This window comes from Salarias fasciatus, chromosome 1 (genome assembly GCF_902148845.1).
Source record: "Salarias fasciatus chromosome 1, fSalaFa1.1, whole genome shotgun sequence".
Lineage (NCBI taxonomy): Eukaryota > Metazoa > Chordata > Actinopteri > Blenniiformes > Blenniidae > Salarias > Salarias fasciatus.
The window spans coordinates 1,137,777-1,160,221 of record NC_043745.1 but is presented as its reverse complement, the minus strand read 5'-3'; the positions used below and the strand labels follow the sequence as shown (position 1 = coordinate 1,160,221).

Genomic DNA, 22,445 nt, shown 5'->3' with positions numbered 1-22,445 from the left:
CAATGGATACTCTAACATTTAATCCAAAGAAAACACAGAGAAATTAGCACTGACTAGCAAAATCCTGCCTACAGCAGCTTTAATGGCTGTTTGTAGCTCTCCTTTACTGCAGAAGCAGAATGGTGTGAGGTCAAAGGTCAGCCAGACTTGTGCAGAGGCTGGTGGATGTCCTGGTGGCAGTCTCATCAGGAGAAGCTCCAGTCCGGTTCTGGGAGTTCATTCTGGATCCTACCAGCTTCCAGAGCAGGACGTACAGGAGTGACGGATCCAGAAGAGGCGGAGGATCCAGAGCCGTGGATGCGTTTACAGTCAATATCCTCCAGGTGGAGCCATTGAGTCGCTCTTTCCAGCTGATGCTCGGTGAGAGGAGGAGGAAGAGGAGGAGGAAGTCGGTCCAGTCCTCGTTGAGAGCCGCTCAGCTCTCTGATAGTTTTGCTTCCAGCGTGTTGCTCAGCCATGAGAGCCGCCGGGCCTGGAGCGCAGTGACCGACCCCGGAGGACTGTCCTCAGGCCGCTGCGGACGCTGGGCAGGTGAGCTCCACACCCCCCTCAGCCTGCTGGCTGGCTCCTGCCAGGTGAGGAGGTCTTCACGGTCCCGCTGCTCTGTTCTCACATGTCCTCTGCACTTTCAGGAAGCAGCCTCAGGTCCTGTTCTGACAGGTCGGATCGGTAGAACTGTTGCTCAACACAGACTACCTGCGTTTGTCTCTGCTCCTCACATTCTTGCTGCAGCTTTCTGAACCTCGGCACATGAGGATCAACCAGTTAACTTCACATCAGAGTCAGGATCCAGTAAGATCAGGTGTCTCTGTGTTGCTCCCCGCGCCAGAGGAAATTCACTTTGTTACTGGAGCAATGGACAAGTCTGAGATAAGAACAGATACAGCCTCTGCGAGGATGGAAAATGAACAAAAACAGTATTTATGTATACAGTGTAGTCAGAAGTAGCTCTGGATAAATGAGAGGGTGAAAAGATTTGTGTGCAGGAGTGATTTTTGTGGTTGGAGTCCAGTTGATATTCACATCATCAAGCGAACATGAAATCACTTTTCCATCAGTTATTTAGAAAAGCTTCAGTCACAGGTGATTGAAATTAAGCAGCTCTTTCTTGCCCTGTGTAGCAGTGTGAGACCTGTGTGTCAAACGTTTTAGGCAGAAGCATGTTTGATCCGTGCAGTGGGAGTGATTGCTTCAGGACTACTGTGACCATGTTTCCCTGTTCTCCCCTGCTGTGAACCACCTTGAGCTCCCTGCAGACTTTAGAGCCAGGTCTGAATGACAGAAGAGCCGCGGTCATGTGACCCGGTCACGGATCAGATGGCTGAAACCGACGAGATCCCGTCAGTCGGCGTGCTTTAGTTTTTAACAACGGTTTAACCCAGAATGCTTTAAAACTCCGTCGTCCGTCATCTGTGTCCAGGCTGTTTGTCCTCTGGGCTGGGGCCGGCCTCATTCTGCACCGACGGGAGGAAGTGGGCCTGCAGTGGGACGGCGTGCTGCACGGCACGCCGCTGACTGGGCGCTGTGGTGAGGGTTCTTCTCAGGGACGCCGAAAGAAGAGTTTGGTGAAGGTGCAGCAGCTAGTGCAGTTTCTCTTTAGTTGAGGCGCTTCTTTGTGTTTCCTCCAGTGCTGAACGGGCTTCTGGAGGTGTTTGCATGTTCTTCCTGTGCCTGTGATTCTGCTGGACGGTCCTCAGAGCTGCATGTGCCTCTGCGGTCTGCCTCTCGTCGTCTGTGAGATTTTCATTTCACATCCTGAACGCTGGATGTTTGGCGGTCAGGCGCTGGCTGAACGTCCTCTGTGGACGGCAGGCTGAAGGAGCAGGGCAGCACTCAACCAGCTCGGCTCAATTCAGACTTCTTTCCTTCTGCACTTTGGAAATCTGCAAGTTAAAAGAAAGACCAAAATTAACAAAACAAAACTCAGATTTCTGAAGGAAAAAAATGAGAATAGGAAACAAAATGTGACGTTGGCCCTCTACATAACAGTTAGCGGTTCTTCTAATGTGAGTTTATTTAGTTTCTAGGAAGTGCTTTACTAGTGGCTTGATGTGTCCTTGTTCACAGAATCACAGTAAGTTGTGGTATTTGAGTCAAGGATAGACTGATACATCGGCCGGCCGATATATCGGGCCAACATTTGAGTTATTTACTTGTATCGGCATCAATCGATACCCACGAGGATTCGCAGATTTATTTTTCCCTGGTATAATTTACAGACAGGCATCCACAGGCAGCTCTAGAAGTATATGCAGTACTTCAGTTGTTTTAATGATGTCTAAATATTTGTTTTATTTTATTGTACAGGCTTTATTTGAATAATTAAAAGCACCAAACGCTTTTTGTTCATTTTAAAGTATGTTGCATAAAGTTGAACAAAGTTGTCATAATTTTTTACTGTTCATTCAATATTTCTTATTTTAAGCTTGAGATCTGTAATATTTATCATTGTGTAATTGTTTTTATGTAAATTGAGGGTGCAAAAGCAGTATCAGCCCCAAAAATCAGCTCAAGAAAATCAGCAGTCCATAATCAGCCATCGGCTGAGGGGGATGGGAAAAAGAGCGGTATCAGCATTGGCTCTAAAAAACAAATCCATATCGGTCCACCCCTAATTTGAATCGTGAGTCTTTAATCAATAAACCTAGGGCTGTGCTATATGTGTGAAGAAAAACACTTTGGAATACTGATAATCTCATGATATCTTTTAAAATAAGACTTCTTAAAAAAATAGATTAATAAATGAATAAAAACAAAACAAAAGCTGTATTTCTTCTAGCCTCCCAGGACGTCTGCGGATGAACAGCAGCTCTGCTTCATTTCCTTTAAACAGTTACATTCAGGAGACGCAGCTAGACTCTGATGGAGAGACTTTAGAGGAGGGGACATTCAGATTCTGTCTCCTGCGAGGAACCAGAGCAGCCTGGGCCAGGACCGGGGACCGTCCTGGACTCTGAGCAGCCTGGTTCAGGACCGGGGACCGTCCTGGACTCTGAGCAGCCTGGTTCAGGACCGGGGACCGTCCTGGACTCTGAGCAGCCTGGTTCAGGACCGGGGACCGTCCTGGACTCTGAGCAGCCTTGGTTCAGGACCGGGGACCGTCCTGGACTCTGAGGCAGCCTGGTCCTGGACTCTGAGGCAGCCTGGTTCAGGACCGGGGACCGTCCTGGACTCTGAGGCAGCCTGGTTCAGGACCGGGGACCGTCCTGGACTCTGAGCAGCCTTGGTTCAGGACCGGGGACCGTCCTGGACTCTGAGGCAGCCTGGTCCTGGACTCTGAGCAGCCTGGGCCAGGACCGGGGATAGTCCTGGACTGTCCTTTGTTTTCTTCTCCACAGTCAAGCTGCTTGGGCTGGAGCCCTCTCCGATCCGGCCGCCGTCGTCTGGCACGCCTCTGCTACAGCTTTACTTTTCTCAGACCAGCAACAGAAGAAAATCTTTGTCCGTGTCTGTTTTGTCCTGCTGGGGTTTTGCTGCGTTGCTGTTTGTCCCCCAGTGCAGTTGTTGTCAGACCTGGTCCTGTGCTGTCCTCAGACCAGGTCCCCTTGTCCGTCCTCAGCCTGATAACTTCAGTGACGGCGGGGGGCGTCGGGTCGGGGACGGAGGGACTCCTCGACCTGAGGACAGCCTCCACATGGATCCTGGTCCCATGTCCAGGTTCTCTGCTGGTTCTTGGTTCAGACTGGTTGAACATTCACACATTTATTGTTTTATCGCAGACTTCACAGTCGTCTGCCGAGCAGCAGACATCCAATCACGTGCTCCTCCTGATTAATGGAGCTCTTCAGAGCGAGGCGTTGATGTGAGAGACTGTGTTTCAGAGCTGGAACTGAACCATGAAGAACTCGGACGAGCCGTATTTATGCTGTATGTAACCAGACTGGCGATCCCCTCGGCTGTGTGGCTGCAGTCAGTGTTGAGATGTGAGACCTCGGGTTCTCGGATTCCTGCTGTGAAGCTGTTGGAGCTGCGCCTCAGAGGGGGGAAACAGCTGATTACCTGCAGTGGTGCGCCTGAACCGCTGGGCTGTGGTGAACTGGGCTGCAGGATTGTGGGATGAAGGACTTCCCAGTGTCCTCCAAACAGCCTGCTGTTGATCTTAGTTCCACCTGAATCCATGTTGACTCCTGCCAGCGATGGACCTCAGACCCTCTCCGGTCCAGTTCTCTGGTCCGTCCCTGGTCCTGTGTGACCTGTAGCCTCAGTGTCCTGCAGGGACGCCGTCATGGCCTTCATTGGCTCCAGATGTTCTGCTGGCTGCAGGTCGGATCCAGAGGTTCTCTGACTTCCTGTTGTCTCTCCATCGTCTCCATGCAGTCTGTCTTTAAGAAGGGGGGCTGCTGGTCCTTCTGCAGGTCTGTTTAACTCACGTTGCTGCTGAGTTGTACAGATGGAAAGAAAAGGCATCGCTGAGTCAGCGATGCCTTTTCTTTTCTTCTTCAGCGACGCTGACACATACCCACCAACACTGGACTACACTGAACTATGACATTTGTCTGCTCAGTATTCTTGTTTTTTTCTTCTTCCTGTGCCTTTCCGTCTTCCAGATTACAAAGAGGATTTCGGTCCATGCACAGCTGCCACCGGTGTGTTGTTCTGCCCGTTGGGCTGCTTTATCCAGAGAACTCAGTCGGTCTGCTGGTTGGCTGTGTGACCTGATGTTGACTTATGAGAATTTTTGAGAAGAGGTGGGACTGAAAGGCTGAAGTGTGCTCCTGATGGAGGTGAATGGAGGAGGATCACCAGTTACAACAACACTAAAGACTTTAAGAATGGCAATAACAACAACCACCGCTCCCTCAGATCTCCAGTGACGTGACTGATGGGAACCTCGGATTGGCTGCAGGAGAGGCCTTGCTACAAGCCTTTTAAACTGTGTGTATATTATTAAGATCTTCACAAACGCAGGATGACTCCTGAACACATCTGTAGATTTTTAAATTTGTTCAGAAAATCATGAACACATGGGTTCATCCAGGTCTGCTTGTATTCTGTTAAATATTTGCGTGAAGCAATTCATTCTTTCATCCTCCTGATCTTGTGTTGTGTGGATAAAGATCAGACTTGAGACAGTTTAGCCAAACATGTTTGTTCTTCACTGAGGTTGTTGAGCGGCTGTCCACTCACAGGATGGTACAGTGTCAGTTTCAGCTTTATCTCCCTTTGTAGAAACAGCAAGGATCCAGACCAGCTCCACGCCACATACCTCCATCGCTCTGCTTCTGCTGCAGCGAGTCAAGGCCTAAATCTTATTCCTGTTATTTCACATTTTGTACTTCTAATGAACATGCATTTGTGGGATGAGCAGCAGAGATGAGAGATCTGTCTGTCTCTGCTGTTGGTTGATGGATTACTTGAAAACAGACTGTATTTCTGTGATGAACGGAGCTTGGGTGGTCCAGACCCGGACCAGTATCCCTCCTGGTGGTGGTCCCTGTCCAGCCTGGTGGCTCCTCCTGGTGGTGGTCCGTCCTCCTGGTGGTCCGTCCTCCTGGTGGTCCGTCCTCCTGGTGGTCCCTCCTCCTGGTGGTCCCTCCTCCTGGTGGTGGCTCCTCCTGGTGGTCCGTCCTCCTGGTGGTCCCTCCTCCTGGTGGTCCCTCCTCCTGGTGGTCCCTCCTCCTGGCGGTGGCTCCTCCTGGTGGTCCCTCCTCCTGGTGGTCCCTCCTCCTGGTGGTCCCTCCTCCTGGTGGTCCCTCCTCCTGGTGGTCTCTCCTCCTGGTGGTCCCTCCTCCTGGCGGTGGCTCCTCCTGGTGGTCCCTCCTCCTGGTGGTCCCTCCTCCTGGCGGTGGCTCCTCCTGGTGGTCCCTCCTCCTGGTGGTCCCTCCTCCTGGTGGTCCGTCCTCCTGGTGGTCCCTCCTCCTGGTGGTCCGTCCTCCTGGTGGTCCCTCCTCCTGGTGGTCCGTCCTCCTGGCGGTGGCTCCTCCTGGTGGTCCCTCCTCCTGGTGGTCTCTCCTCCTGGTGGTCCCTCCTCCTGGCGGTGGCTCCTCCTGGTGGTCCCTCCTCCTGGTGGTCCCTCCTCCTGGTGGTCCCTCCTCCTGGTGGTCCCTCCTCCTGGTGGTCCGTCCTCCTGGTGGTCCGTCCTCCTGGTGGTCCCTCCTCCTGGTGGTCCGTCCTCCTGGTGGTCCCTCCTCCTGGTGGTCCGTCCTCCTGGTGGTCCCTCCTCCTGGTGGTCCCTCCTCCTGGTGGTCCCTCCTCCTGGCGGTGGCTCCTCCTGGTGGTCCCTCCTCCTGGTGGTCCGTCCTCCTGGTGGTCTCTCCTCCTGGTGGTCCGTCCTCCTGGCGGTGGCTCCTCCTGGTGGTCCCTCCTCCTGGTGGTCCCTCCTCCTGGTGGTCCCTCCTCCTGGTGGTCCCTCCTCCTGGTGGTCCCTCTCCAGCCTGGACAGATGACAGCACCGTGCTGGTCTCTCTCAGGCTGTGGACTCATCCCTCTCTCCTGCTTGTTCAGACTCTCTCTGCATCGATTTCCAGCATGTGGAGCTACAAGCTGAAGACAAGAGCCAGTAACAGCAGAACAATCTGACCTGCAGCTCATCCCGCAAATGCCTGTTCTTTCAAAGTGTGGGAGCAGGGAAGTGGTGGGCGTGTCCAGAACGTCAGATGAACGTGTGACTCTACTACTCAGCTGATAAAATGTCAGTTACAGAACACACTCCTCTTCTGTGACAGTCATAAATGGCGTCATCCCTTCGTGGTTTCAGGTCCGTACGCCTGTGGTTTTATTGTTCTCTGAGCTCTGGGACGATGGGAAGTAGCTCTCCATGAGCGTCCATCCTCCTCCTCACTCTGCAGCAGAGAGCAGACTGCTGATGAACATATGAAGGCCTTGTTCTGCAGTTGTTCGGGAAGAGGTCACAGTCGTCCAGCCTCTGCTGGGACCGGCTTCACCGCCGTGTCCGTGAGTGTTTCAGCCGGGTGTGTACACAGCCGGACAGCCGTGACCGGAGTTCAGGGTCTGGAGCTCAGGCTCCACTGGGACTCGGACTGTATCAGCGGTCTCATCTCTGCCTTGAGCTGGTCTCGTTCTGGGTCTGCCCCCCGCCCCGCTGCACTTCCCCCTGCTCGCTGATAACAGTGCTGGCCTTTGGACGTGTTTGTTGACAATACAGAGCGTGACGCGTGGAGGAGGCTGAACCGGCCCGCTGGCTTCACAGGATCAGGTTTGATCAGAAGCTCCGGGGTCGAATGGGAGCCGAGCTCAGGGACACGTCACCCCATCGGCGGCTTTGTCTGCCAGCTCTGCTCCTTTCTGCTCAGACTTTACAGTAGGCAATCTGTGGATGAATGACAGATGAGTCAGCACACACACACACACACACACACACACACACACAGGCAATGGCTGCAGTCCAAACAGAGACTACACCTGGTGTTGTTCAGGTGTCCGGCAGCAGCAGCGAGCTGTTACTTCAAGCGGCTGCTGAGGTTTGTGTCCTGGATGTTTCTCATGCTTGGTGCTCTTGCTCACAGCGTCATTTGTTGTGGTCTACATTTCTGATGCTCTAAACTCTCGAATACCTGCAATTCCCCTGCCAAGCCAGCTTCGCTTCACTTCAGCCTGAAGTGCGCGGTGGTTTGTTCTCTCTTGGCTCCATGAGGGCCAGCTGCACAGGAGGGTCAGTGTGTGGTGTGTGTTGTTCGGGTTGGACCGTGTTGAGTCATAATTAAGTGTTGAGCTTGTTTTCAGGAATGAAACTCCTCCAGACCTGAAGGTTCTCCACGCAGCTGATTTTCTCCTCACAGGCTGTCAGATGTGGACAGTTCCCAGGACAGTGTAGGAAGTGTCTCTCCTGGTGGCTCTGATGCTTCCGGGGCGCTGCAGTGTGAATGCTAATACCAAACCAGTCGACTCAAACTGTCTACAACGACACAAAGAGTTTTCCTGGTGCATAAGACCCATGTCGATATGGAAAAAGTCCGATCCGGCGCTGTACTTTCACCGCTTCCTGCACCAGCGGGATGTTTTCACATGGTTCCTGGAGATCCTGTTCAGACCGTGTGACTTGAAGTGTCGGTCTGGGTGGGTGTGTCTCAGCTCGACTGTGGGCGGGGCCATTTCTGTCAGCGAAACAGTGGCTTGAACTGGTTCCTCACGACCAGATCGTCCGGGTCCTTTGGAATGAAATTCCTTCTTTAAGGCTAAAATAATCTCAAATTTAAGGTTGACATTCAAACTGAGAACCAAAGTAAAATACAGAGTTTCTGTGTTTTCAGCATTAAACGCCACCAGGTTTACCTTCTGCTGGGTGCTCCCATGTTTACCAGTGAGTGATAAGCTCATGCTCATTCTGCTTCATGCCAAGGTCCTTTTTTTAATGCTGAATATCCTTTAATTAGGTGCCGAAAGCTCCTGTGGTTGGTGGATTAGTTGCTGTGGAGTTTCTCTGGAGGCACGGACGCTGACAGGCTTCGGTCATGTCCCTGATCAAACCAGCTGATCCTGTTTGAAGCCCCAGATGCCCTCCTGAGGAGCTGACCGATGAAGTGCAGTCATAGGAGGACCGCATTATTTTAGGAGGCGCTTGTTTTTAAGGAAGGGTGTGATCAACGTGTGGTCATGATAGGAGAGCAGCGTCTGTTTGGTCGAAGGTCATTCATGTGATTGTAAGGAGTTTTCGACTGTCACACACAGGTTAGTCTGAAATGGTCCAGATTCAGGAAGGCTGCTCATGTCCTGTCCGTGATGTGTGTGTCCACAGCACCTGCCAGTGATGTCCAGGCAGTAGAGACAGACTCCGCCCCCCTCCCACCATGGACTCCAAGAAGCCGGGCGTGCTGCGCCAGCTGCGCCACAAGATGCTGCCGCGCCTGCGGCGTGGAAAGGCGAGCTCAGCGAAGTCCGCCGTCCCCACGGAGCACGCCTTGGACCAGCGCATGAGCGCCTCCGTCCCCGACATGAGGGACATGAGGCAGGAGTACGCCCGGGGGTCCTCCGGCACACGACGCGCCGCGCCCGGCTCCAGCACGCCCACCACGCCGCCGGCCGAGGTGGATGGTCACCGGGGAGGCGGCGGGCGGGCCGTCGTCCCGGGAGGCGTCCGAGGCGCCGCCCAGAGGACTGAAAACAGACTGAGCGTGCCCACGGACACCTGGGACTGGGCGTCCTCGCAGGAGTCCTTCGGCACTGCAGAGGAGCAGACGCACCGCAGGCCGGAGGGAGGCATGGAGCCCGAGGAGCTGGGCCTGCCCGAGATCATGACCCTCTGCACCCCGGAGCCCCCGGCCGAGGAGCCCCCGCCCGAGGAGCCCCCGCCCGAGGAGCCACCGCAGGTACGCCCGCCGGCTTTCACTTATAAACTGAGACAGACTCACTGAGTGTGTGAAAGACCTGTGAAGAGTTTTAAAGGTGAGACGCATCTGTCCTCATCGCGAAGCAGCAGCTTTATTGTCTGTGGGCGGAGCCCAGCTCTCAGGCGTGTTTACACAGGATGTACAAAGTTTAACTTGGAGGAGTTGGGTCGTGTCGCATCGACAGAGCACAAACTCCCGGAGCGTCCTGCTGGTGTCAGGTTAAAGGCTTAAGGTGTCACTTTCAGCACATGGCGACCTGTGATGTGGGAGGAGCCGTCAGACCGCGGGAAGGTGGTCTCCAGACACCAACCTCAGTGACCTCTGACCCAAACTGAAGACAGCGCCTGGCAGACGGTTTCCTGACGCTACGAACAGTCCATCTCTCCTTCCCAATCCGTGTATCATTCGTTCAATTGATATTCAATTAAGAATCAAAAAACAAAATATTGAAAAATGAGTCGTTTTTCCTTTTTTCGTTTTTAAAATGAAAAGAAATAAATGAAAATTGTTTTTTTTTCAATATCCCGTTTGTTAAGACAGATCAAATAAAGGAAAGTTGAAATACGGCCACAGAGCAGACTTTAATGTGATTTTTCAATTTCTTCGATCTCCGTGACCCGGAAGTTCTATCGTCTGTGTTTTGGTTTTTGTCGGCGGGAAGGTGGGCGGGTCACGGGACCCTGTGGGTCAGTTTAAGGCCAGCACACACTACTATACACTACTACAGAAGGATCAGGCCGAATTTTGCCCCGATCTTCTCCTCCCGACCGAAGCCGACAAGGTCCGACTGTCGGGAGTAAGATAATGATCTCGGGTCTGATCTTCGTGTAGTGTTCGGGGGGTTCAGAGAGATGTTTTCCGGTCGGAGCCTCTCGGGAGGCGTCGGAAGGGGGGATCGTAAATAATGAACATGTTTAATATTTCTGATCGCAAATCCTGTGGTGCGTGGAGCTCTGAGAGGCGCTGATCAGCTCCGAGTAGACCTGTCCACACCCTCGAAATAAAGCTCCCTGATTGGCTGGTGCTGCTGCTTTAAAAAAAATCCCCTCTCAGCTGTCAGAGATGGAGACATATGTGAAATATATTCACTATATGACAGTGAAAGAGAAAAGTCAGAACTCCTAAACTCAGCTGTGAAGAGAGTGAGAGGTTAATCCTCAATACCTGGATCGCTCCTGGATAAACTGTATTTCCTCCATTCAGACCCAAACTCCGATCTGCTCATTCATCTGCATCGCCAGTCCTGCAATAATCCCGATGTTTGAATTCATGTCCACTATTAACCATCATGGAAAAAAACAAAACAAAACAACTTTCCCTGCCTTCAGAGAGACGAGCGAAGCATAATGAAATTTACCTAATCGCTTAAGAGCAGTAGCAGACTCTGACAAAGCTACTTTTTTAAATCACCAAATATCTTAAATCATTCTTTTTGTCCCCAGATTGGATAGTTTACACCAGAATAAAACCTCGTTGAGCTTTGATTAGGTAAATTTCATCATGCGTCGCTCGTCTCTCTGAAGGCACGGAGTCAGGATATTAAAGTTGTTGTTTTTTTTTTTTCGTTTTTTTTTTCCTCATTCTTCCGTGATGGTTAATGTAGGACTTGCGATGCAGATCGGAGTTTGGGTCTGAATGGAGGAAATCCAGTTTATCCTGAAGCGACCCAGTTATTGAGGATTAACCTCTCACTTTCTTCACTGCTGAGTTTAGGAGTTCTGACTTTTCTCTTTCTTTCTCTACTCGGAGCTGATCAGCGCCTCTCAGAGCACCACACTCCACAGGATTTGCGATCAGAAATATTAAACATGTTCATTATCTACGATCTCCCCTTCCGACGCCTCCCGAGAGGCTCCGACCGGAAAAAATCTCTCTGAACCCCCCGAACACTACACAAAGATCGGACCCGAACTCATTAGCATACTCCCGGACCTTGTCTTCGGTAGGGAGGAGAAAATTGGGGCAAAATTCGGCCTGCTCCTTCTGTAGTGTGTGCTGGACTACAGGTTGACGTGACCCGCCCACGTTTCCCGCCGGCAAAAACCAAAACACAGACGATAGAACTTCCGGGTCACGGAGATCGAAGAAATTGAAAAATCACATTAAAGTCTGCTCTGTGGCCGTATTTCAACTTTCCTTTATTTGATCTGTCTTAACAAACGGGATATTGAAAAACGAACCAATTTTCATTTACTTGTTTTCATTTTAAAAACGAAAAAAGGAAAAACGACTCATTTTTCAATATTTTGTTTTTTGATTCTAAATTGAATATCAATTGAACGAATGATACACGGATTCTTCCCATCGCCACAAATGACGTTTTGATTCAGAGCATTCATGAGCATAGTAAATATAGAGGTGGGAGGATTAGCAGGAAGTACACCTCTGTGTGTGTGTGTGTGTGTGTGTGTGTGTGTGTGTGTGTGTGTGTGTGTGTGTGTGTGTGTGTGTGTGTGTGTGTGTGTGTGTGTGTGTGTGTGTGTGTGTGTGTGTGTGTGTGTGTGTGTGTGTGTGTGTGTGTGTGTGTGTGTGTGTGTGTGTGTTCTAAGCAATGCTCTCTGAGGACACACTACAAATGAAGTTTCTCTGACTGCAGTCTTGAAAATGCCCGTGAATTTAAAAAGGTGTCCTTTAAGCAAAACAATGAAAACAGACGTTTTCATGGATTTTGAATTAGAATATGGTCACTGGCTGACAGGACAACACAACAGTGAAGGGAATAAAAATGAACTAAAAATAACGTCAAACACATTTTAAAACCTGTGGTTTGTGAAAATAATTTCTAACTAATGCCTTGTGCCTGAAGTTGTCTAACTTTATTTTGTGCAGATGTCTGTATTTCCTATAAGTTATGATTGTCTCAGAATCATCCTGACGTCTTGAGTTAATAAGTTACTCAATAACTACTCTACTCGAGTCAGCTGTGCTTAGTAACTTTTACTCTTTGTTGGAGCTTCACTAATGGGCTGAGCTGCAGCCAGGTGGACACACGCACACACACGCACACACACACGCGCGCGCTCACGCACACACACACACACACACACAGTCTCTGTGTTTTCTGTGGGAAAACCTGAGTTTGGTAAGCAGCCACTCTGCCTGAGGCTCCACAGCAGGCTGAACGACCATAAACATGTAGGGAATTTAACACAGGCGCCATTCTTGTTTCACACACTACAGCAACGCCTCTGGGCACGTTTACATGGACCACGTATAAGCGGATTGTACGTGGAGCGGATTGTAAAATGTGTCATGTAAACGACCGAGTGGATCCGCTTCACTCGGAGCGGATTGTATTTTGAAGCCGATTGTATGAGGTGGTCTACGCCGATCGACAATCCTCTCCGTGTCCCTTATAAACGAGTCTGACAGCGGAGCGGATTGAACTGGGGGAGTGTTTGTTCTGCGCATGCATGTAGTGACGTGTGAAGTGCCAGTAAACGGGAAGCAGCACAGTCAAAAAACCAGCAGGTGGTTGAAAAACACTTTTTTAGTAAAAAACCCCGACAGAAAAAACATTGGAGAGGCGAGATGGAACCAAATCGCGCAATAGCGAGTTGTATAAAGAGCTCTATAGCAGAATACTAGCGATCGCCGTTGGTGTTATGGATTAACTGGTTCCCGTGTTAACGAATGACGGCGGAGGTCTGTGTGAACACATTTTGATTACAGCAGTTGTTAAAGTAAGACTCACTAATGACTTTAAACGTATACACTCACTGTAACTGTCGATAACAGACGTTCGCCAGAACGACTACATTTTTCAATCATGTATTGGTCACAAGTTAACACGGGCACCAGTTAATTCGAAACATCGACACGCGGAGCAGAGCTCACACCGAGACGTGGCGCTCGGCGCGGCGGTGCTGCAGCCAGGGGAGCAGCTGCTCCTTCAGCAGCGTATCATGGACTTTTGGGACATTATTTGAGCAGATATCAGCAGATAAAAACTCTCTGCTCGGTGCTGAGGACTGCTGCTGCGGAGCTAAAGACCTGCAAGTTCCTTGTGAGACTTTGTGCGCATGTCACAGGACGCTGTATAATCCGTGTAGTGGAGGCTCAATATTGTGACTGGGTTCCTTATCTGCAATCGCAGAGCGCGCGTCGATCAGAACGCGTTTGTGTTCCCCCAAGACTTAATCCAAGGATGACACTGAGATGGTATGTCCCTTTATGCAGCTTTAATGGTCCTCAACAGACAGGGTACATTTCTATTCTGTGAGTGTGTATGTGTGTGGTTCTACAAATAAACAGAAACAATAATCATTAATGACCCACCACACTTATCCATCATTCAAAACACTATATATGTATAAACAACTCCACAGAGATAAACAAAGATAAACAAATCCCGACACAGCATAAACACATTATCATAAGATCAACCAGAATGTGTTGTTAGCTTCTGTGATGCTCTATCATCACTCATTGGCATTGCTAATCATGCATAGCGTTAGCTTTAGCATCCTCGCCACAAACAGGAGAGATACAATAACATGCACTGAACAGGGTGACTTACTTCTCTCTGGACGCACACTAACTCTCAGAAAAACCATATATTGTCCAAAAAAGGCATAGCTTGACCTTGTCCTGAACGTCGGACTTCTCAGTGTCCTTTTTTTTCTCCTTCACGGAGCAGTACTCCCCAGTCCTTAACTGTGAGCAGGTGTACACTGCCCCTTAGTGGCTGGATGTATGAACAACGCCTCCAGTCTTCAGTACAGCCGCCCCCAAATTTGCCTCCGCAAATTTGCAGTATCCAGACTGACACTGTCCATCCTCTTCTGGAGCTGCTGGGAGTCTGACGAGACGACTCACAGGCCGAACATAAGTTCTGCCCTGGACTTGAACTTCTGCAGTGCGTATCAGGCCATCGGCCCCAGGGAAGACCTTGCTTATCTTCCCAACAGGCCACGACGCCCTGGGGAGTTGTGGATCAATGATCATCACCACAGTGTCCACTTGAAGAGGAGAAGTGTCTGCCTGCCACTTGGACCGCGTTTGAAGCGTAGGCAGGTAATGGCGCAGAAAACTTGCCCAGAAACGGTCAGACAGCACCTGAGAGGCTCTCCACTGGCGCCGGCTGAGCAGTTCTGTGTCATGATAGACTGTCTGTGGCAACGACGGATCCAGCCGCCCCATCAGCAGCAGCTGGGGGGTGACTGGGTCTGGGTCCGCGACATCCGATGATACATAGCCAAGAGGCTTGGAATTGAGGATGCCCTCGATCTCAGTCAGAACGGTGGTTAGCACTTCCCCGCTGACAACTTGGGAGCCCAAGGTAGCTGTCAGGGCAGCCTTTATGGACCTGATCTCCCGCTCCCAGGAGCCTCCAAAGTGGGGGGCGCTAGGAGGGTTAAAACAGAACTTGATCTGCTTCTCAGCTAGCTGGGTTTGGAGAGAGGGATGAAGGGCCTGAAAAGCTTCCTGTAACTCTCTATCCCCACCTCTGAAATTGGTGCCCTGGTCTGAGAGCAACTCTGCTGGCTTTCCCCGACGTGCTATGAACCTTCTCAAGGCTATCAGGAAGGAGTCTGCACTGAGGCTGGACAGCACCTCGATGTGGACTGCTCTCGTCGTGAGACATTTAAAGAGCAAGCCCCATCGTTTCTCATTTCGTCGGCCAACTTTGACCTGCATCGGACCAAAACAGTCAATCCCCGTAGAGTAGAAAGCTGGTTGCCGCAGCCTGAGCCTCACAGGGGGCAGGTCAGCCATCTTTGGGTTGATTGGTTGAGCCCTCCATCTCTGACACTCAGGGCATGAGCGCTGCTCCTTTCTTATGGCCTCACGGCCACGAAGAATCCAGAATTTCCTCCGTAACTCTGCAAAGAGTCGCTCTGCACCGGGGTGTTTCAAATCCTGATCGGCCTGTCGAATGAGCAGCTTGGTCACGTTGTGCCTTGGATCAAGAACCACCGGATGGATTACATCATCCTCTAGATCCTGACAACGCCGCAGTCGACCTCCTACTCGAATCAGCTGGGATGACACTTCATATTCTGGAGCCAGTGTAATCAGACAGCTGGAGGACGGGACTTGTTTCTCTGATGCCAGACACTGAACTTCCTCTGGGAAACTGTCTCTCTGAGCGGACTGCAGGATACGGAGTTCTGCCTCCTTGAAATCCTCAGCTGTTGGAGTCCCTTGAGCATTACCAGCCGCCCCATGAAGGTGCTCCGCTGTCGCCTTCACCAGGTCATTGAAGGTGCTGAACTGCTGAGCGTTGGGTAAGGCAGGGTTGGTGCTGGTCACCGTGCTAACCAGACACATTGTGGGTCTACGCAGCTCTTCAGTCTCATCTGCAGTTGTTATGACTGGGTGCACCGGCCACTGGTCAGGTGGTAACTGCAAGAATGGGGGCCCATGGGTCCAACGGTTCTCACCAGAAAGTTCCTGCAGTGTTTTCCCGCGAGTAAGGTCGTCCGCTGGATTCTCCGACGTCTCCACATAGCGCCAAGCTTGGATGCCCGTCAGCTCCTGGATCTCTGCAATGCGAGTTCCCACAAACACTTTAAACCGACAAGAGTCTGACTGTATCCATGCAAGAATGGTGGTGGAATCTGTCCACATAACCACTCTGGAGATCTTTAATGTCAGCTCTCGAGCTAGCACATCTGCCAGTTGGGCTCCAGTGAGCGCGGCACACAGCTCCAAGCGTGGCACGGAGAGCTGGCGCTTTGGGGCAACTCTGGACCGAGCTGTCAGGAAAGCCACCTCTGCATGCCCGTCCACATCTTCAGTGCGTAGGTATGCCACACTGCCATAAGCACGCTGAGATGCGTCGCAGAAGATGTGAATCTCTCGCTCACTGGCTGCGTGGTCCATGCCCGGAGTGACATAGCAGCGAGGCAATCTGATGTTGTCAAGGTGGGGTAACTCATTCTCCCAGTCTTGCCACGCTGTGAGCAGCTCCCCTGGCAGCAGAGGATCATCCCACTCTCGTTTCTTGTTCCACAACTGTTGCACAAGCACTTTGGCCCTCGTGGTGTAGGGCGTGAGGAACCCAATGGGGTCGTATTGACTCGCCAATACCCTGTAAATGTTCCTCATGGTGGTGGGAGCATGCTCTATCAGCCGTGACTTGTATCGCAATGTGTCTGAGTGACACAGCCAACGCAGCCCCAAAGCGGGTTCTTGTGGGTCCATATCTGTGTGGTTCAACAACTGTTCGCTGCTCTCTGACCTGATATCCTTGGGGAGATGGCTGATGACCTCTGATGCGCTGCTGGCCCATTGTCGCAGCTCGAATCCTCCCTCCAGCAACAACACTCTCAGCTTCTCTGCGGTGTCTTTGGCCACATCTGGTGATGGAAAGCTCTGCAACCAGTTATCCACATAGAAATGATCCTCGATGGACCGGCGCACTACGTCTCCTGGGAAGGTGTGGTCATGTACATGCCTCTGGAGAACGTATATGGCGCAGCATGGAGAGCAGGTGGTCCCGAATGGCAAGACCTGCCATTCGTATACGCCAGGCTGAGAATCTCTCTCCAGGTCTCGCCAGAGAAAGCGCAGCAGCGGGCGATCTTCGGGCAGCAACCTCACCTGGTGAAACATCCCTTTAATGTCGCTGCTGACAGCAACAGAATGTTCCCTGAAACGCAGCAGGACACCCAAGAGAGAAGCACCCAAGTTTGGGCCGGACATCAGCAGCTCATTGAGGTTTTTATCCCTGTACATGTAGGGACAGTTGAAAACAATACGGTTCTTGCCGTTGTGTGTCACCAGGTGATGTGGGATAAACCATGACTCCTTGGACGACTTCACCTGTTCTGAGCTAATCTTGGATGCGTAGCCTGCCTCCCTCAACTTTACAATCTCGGCCTGGTATGCTTCTGCCTTTGATGGGTCTTTAACCAGACGCTTCTCTGTACTCCGGAGGCTGGGAAGTACGGCTTCAGGCTGAACTGTGAGTGTAGGCATATTACTCACCCGTAACAGTGGCGTGGCATACCGGAGGACTCCGTCCACTTCCACTCTTCTTGTCTTTGCCTCCAGAAGGCTCATGGCTTCTTGGTCTCTCCTTGACCTGGTTGCTAACTTCTCATTCCTGTATGGCAGGGTGTCGAGTTGCCAGAGTTTCTCCACTTGACTGAAGAGGTCGGCAGCAGGAGAGGTGCCGGACAGGAACAGACACTGCTGTGGGCGGTTACACTGTTTGAGGAACTTAACTGGCCCTTGCAGTGTCCAGCCAAGCCTGGTCTTCACCGCTGCTGGGCCCCCCGGTGGGCCTAGACGAACGGGTTCGGTGGGGGTCACCAAGTGCGGACAATCTGAGCCTATCAGGACGAGTGGGTGGACGTCTGTGAACGGCTTCAGGGGGAGCGACTTGAGATGTTTGTATTTGCGCTGCAGCCCTTCAATTGGGTAGGAGTGCTCGGCCAGCCCAAGCCCACCTGCGGTGAAAGCTCTCTCAATCGTGAATGTCTTTGTTGGCTGATCAAATGGAGATATCTTGAACGTCACAGACGAGCCATGTATGGTTCTCACATCCTCCCGAACCGTCCGCAGGGTCAAGCTTTCTGGAGTCTCCTGAAGGTGCAGCCTCTGAACAGCTTCCTGGAGGAGGATTGTTCTCTCTGAGCCATCGTCGAGGATGGCGTATGTCTCAAGAGTGTGGTTGCCGTTGCGCAGCAGCACCTTGCTGACCTTCAACAGGACCTGATTGCACCCAGCACGTCGGTCTAGGTACAAAACATCGGTTGTGGGTTTCAGCTCCACACCCGTCTGGCTCCTTGCACTGTGCTCATTCCTGCCAGGCCGGAGGTTCACCTCATGCAGGGCCTCGAGGTGCTTCCCTTTGCACAACTTGCATGGGACCCTCAGCTTACACTGGGCTGCCTGATGGTGCCGTCCACAGCGCCAGCACCGATTGTTGGACTTAATCCAGGTCATCTTCTGCTCCTTAGTTAACTGTTTGAAGTTCAAGCACTGATCCAGAAAGTGCTGAGTATTACTGCAGTAGGGGCAGTACGCCTTCGATTTGTCGACAGTCACATGAGGGTCTGAAACCTCAGCCTGACCTGGTTGAGAGGTTGCATTCTGGGAAAAGCCATGCAGCACGTTCATTGTTCTCTTAGGAGGTCTCTTATCCCGCTCAGATTCCTTCTTCGGTCCGGTTCTCCCTCTTTGGACATCCTCTATCCTGTCAAACTGATCACCGTCTTCTTGGATCTCCAGCTCATAATCGAGCCACTCTGCAAAGTCCATCAATGACGGGATCCCAGCCTTCCATGAGTGAAGGTGGCGACGGAAGGTGGCGCGGAGATCCTGAGGGAGCTTCTTCATGAGTCGGGCCACATGAGATCCACACTTCAACTCAATACGTCCATCTTCCCCTAGTTGCTCCAGCATCCCGACAAGAGCTCGAACCCTCAGAGCAAATCTCCTGAAGGCGGCGGTGTCACCAGCTCGAATAGTGGGCTCCTCCATGAGTTCTGCAATCCGCTGCAGTGACAGCTGGTGAGGCTGACCATAGTGTTTGGTCAAGGAAGCCATTGTGTCAGAGTAGGGGAATAAGGAGTTGCTGTAAGAGTCAGCGATTAGGAGAGCTTCCTCAAACTTGAGGTGGTCACAGAGCACTTGGTATTTGAACATCTCCGTGGCGTCAGAGGGAAGGATGTTGTCGAGTGCAAGTTTCAGTCTGGAAAACTCTCTTGGATCACCCCGTGTGAACTTGGGGATGGATGGTGTTGGACCTTTGTAAGTCCGTTCAGTGCTATTCAGTGGCGCTACTGATGTTAGCCGTGGTTGGGGTTGGGGGGGTGTGACAGATGGCAACACACTGTCATACTGTGAGCCTGACCACACAGATGGGACTGGTGACAGTCGCGCTTCCAGCTGTTGCAGGCGCTCTCTCAGATCTTCCACAATATCAGCAGGTCGTCCCAGTTGTCTAGGCTGGACCCTTGGCGGCTCATCGTCATCAGGTAAGGCCACTGGTGGGGGAGGCAGGGGCCAGTCATCATCTGCTGCATGCCTGTCTTGAGGTGCAGGCAAACGGTATGACTCTCTCGGTGGAGGCGGCGGTGGATGTAATGGCATGCTGTCCCAATCGACTGGTGGTGGATGGCGTGTCACTGGTGGTGGATGCAGGATGGGTGGTTGCGGTGGTGGGAGCCTGGTGCTCTCCTCCCTCGCCGGGTGGCGAGCCTCTGGCCAATGATCCAGCTGTGCCGGTTGTAGACTGGGGGGAGGCGCACCACCCCTGTCCATCTGGCGTCTCATATCTCTCACCATCAAATGCAACCTCCTGTTCTCCTCCTGTATCTGCTGTAACACCTCTATCACCTGAGGGCCCTGATGTGGTTGTGGTGTACTCATATACGCTGGTGCTGCAGCTCCAATGCGACTGGGGGAGGTCCCAATTAACTCGGTAGGGTAACGAGTATGTGGTAGTTGGCGCTGGGTGAGGGGTGTCATCTCGACGTATCCCTCTCTGATCCTGTTCCAGTCCATCTCCTCAGTAGCAGCAGTGGGGCGTGCCGAGTAGCCTACAGCATTGGGCAGGGCATATCCGTCATAGTCCTCCATCCATATCGGTGGACGCGTCTCTCGACGTGGACGTGCATCTTCACTTGGGGGAACATGAGCCATTATCACTCTGTAATTACCAATCCGGCTCGAAGGACCATATGTAGTGGAGGCTCAATATTGTGACTGGGTTCCTTATCTGCAATCGCAGAGCGCGCGTCGATCAGAACGCGTTTGTGTTCCCCCAAGACTTAATCCAAGGATGACACTGAGATGGTATGTCCCTTTATGCAGCTTTAATGGTCCTCAACAGACAGGGTACATTTCTATTCTGTGAGTGTGTATGTGTGTGGTTCTACAAATAAACAGAAACAATAATCATTAATGACCCACCACACTTATCCATCATTCAAAACACTATATATGTATAAACAACTCCACAGAGATAAACAAAGATAAACAAATCCCGACACAGCATAAACACATTATCATAAGATCAACCAGAATGTGTTGTTAGCTTCTGTGATGCTCTATCATCACTCATTGGCATTGCTAATCATGCATAGCGTTAGCTTTAGCATCCTCGCCACAAACAGGAGAGATACAATAACATGCACTGAACAGGGTGACTTACTTCTCTCTGGACGCACACTAACTCTCAGAAAAACCATATATTGTCCAAAAAAGGCATAGCTTGACCTTGTCCTGAACGTCGGACTTCTCAGTGTCCTTTTTTTCTCCTTCACGGAGCAGTACTCCCCAGTCCTTAACTGTGAGCAGGTGTACACTGCCCCTTAGTGGCTGGATGTATGAACAACGCCTCCAGTCTTCAGTACAATCCGCTTCACCCAGGGTCCTTGTAAACGAGGATTCATCGTGGATCACTTCATGAATACACTCCGTTTAATACGATTGTTTACAATCCGATTGAAAAAAAACACCCATGTAAACTGGGCTGCTGCACCACACTGAAAACCAATCGTTTGTGATTTGAGGTGGAAGCAGATGAAAGTGTGAAACATGTCAGACATCTGACCTCTTCCTGGGGTTTGACTCCTTTGTCCTTTCCTGGGTTTGTTGAGGTTTAAAGGTGATGACTGTGAAAATGGCTGCAGAAGCTTCGTGTCGCCACCAGGCTTCCGTTTCTGCAGAGCTACTGAAGGACGTCGGCTCGTCATGAGGAACCCACTCTGGAGAACTTTCCATCATGATGTGGTTAAAGCCAGAGCCGTAGAGTGGGGGGGTCGTGACCATGACCGTTCCGTTCCGCCTTTTTTTTTTTTGTCCAGCAGTCGTCTCTGTATTGCTTATTTCTGTCGGTTCCTGCTCCCCCTAGAACTGCCACCTTAACGTGGTGGGGGAGTTTGAGAGCCCGCATGATCCCAGGAGCTATGTTGCCGGGGGGCTTTATGCCCCCTAGTAGGGTCTCCCATGGCAAACAGGTCCTGGGTGACGGGCCAGACTGAGAGCAGTTCAAAACCCCCTATGAGAAGAAAAAGAACAAAGGTCGTTACGTCGCCCGGTATGGCGCAGCCGGGGCCCCACCCTGGAGCCAGGCCTGGGGTTGGGGCTCGTAAGCGAGCGCCTGGTGGCCGGGTCTTTGCCCACGGGGCCCGGCCGGGCTCAGCCCGAAGGGACGACGTGGGCCTGACCTCCGGTGGGCTCACCACCCACCGAGGGAACCGTAGGGGCCGGGTGCAGTGTGGATTGGGTGGCAGCCGACGGCAGGGTGCCCGGCGACCCGATCCCCGGACACAGAGACTGGCTCTAGGGACATGGAATGTCACCTCGTTGGCGGGGAAGGAGCCCGAGCTTGTGAGGGAGGTTGAGAGGTACCGGCTAGATATAGTCGGGCTCACCTCCACACATAGCCTGGGCTCTGGAACCCAACCTCTCGAGAAGGGCTGGACTCTCCACTTCTCTGGCGTTGCCCGCAGTGAGAGGCGGCGGGCTGGTGTGGGTTTGCTGATAGCCCCACAGCTCAGCCGCCATGTGTTGGAGTTCACCCCAGTGAACGAGAGGGTTGCATCCCTGCGCCTTCGGGTCGGGGATAGGTGCCTCACTGTTGTCTCGGCTTACGGGCCGAACAGCAGTGCAGAGTACCCGGCCTTCTTGGAGTCCCTGGGAGGGGTGCTGGACAGTGCTCCGACTGGGGACTCCATTGTTCTACTGGGGGACTTCAACGCCCACGTGGGCAGCGACAGTGAGACCTGGAAGGGGGTGATTGGATCGCACGGCCTCCCCGATCTGAACCCGAGTGGTGTTCTGTTATTGGACTTCTGTGCTAGTCACAGTTTGTCCATAACGAACACCATGTTCGAGCACAGGGGTGTCCATAAGTGCACTTGGCACCAGGACACCCTAGGTCGGAGGTCGATGATCGACTTTGTTGTCGTGTCATCTGACCTCCGGCCGCGTGTTTTGGACACTCGGGTGAAGAGAGGGGCAGAGCTGTCGACCGATCACCACCTGGTGGTGAGTTGGATTCGCTGGCGGAGGAGGAAACCGGACAGACTTGGCAGACCCAAACGTGTTGTGAGGGTCTGCTGGGAACGTCTGGCGGAACCCTCTGTCAGCATGGCTTTCAACTCCCACCTCCGGGAGAGCTTCTCTCATGTCCCGAGGGAGGCTGGGGACATTGAGTCCGAGTGGACCATGTTCTCCACCTCCATTGTCGAAGCA

General features: G+C 52.1%; 1 protein-coding gene across 3 annotated transcripts in view; it reads left to right on the top strand.

The window, feature by feature from the left end:
• Positions 1–388: 388 nt before the first annotated feature.
• Positions 389–22,445, top strand: part of LOC115393064 (multiple C2 and transmembrane domain-containing protein 2-like) — a 58,641-nt gene continuing 36,584 nt past the window's right edge. For 2 of the 3 annotated variants that reach the window (XM_030097876.1, XM_030097859.1), the window contains exons 1-2: positions 389–531; positions 8,696–9,266. In XM_030097876.1, the coding sequence (XP_029953736.1) occupies positions 8,748–9,266 (519 nt within the window). In that variant the 5' untranslated portion in view covers positions 389–531; positions 8,696–8,747. Of the gene's footprint in view, positions 576–8,695; positions 9,267–22,445 lie in introns of all 3 variants that reach the window. The other variant, XM_030097867.1, reaches the window with a different exon arrangement.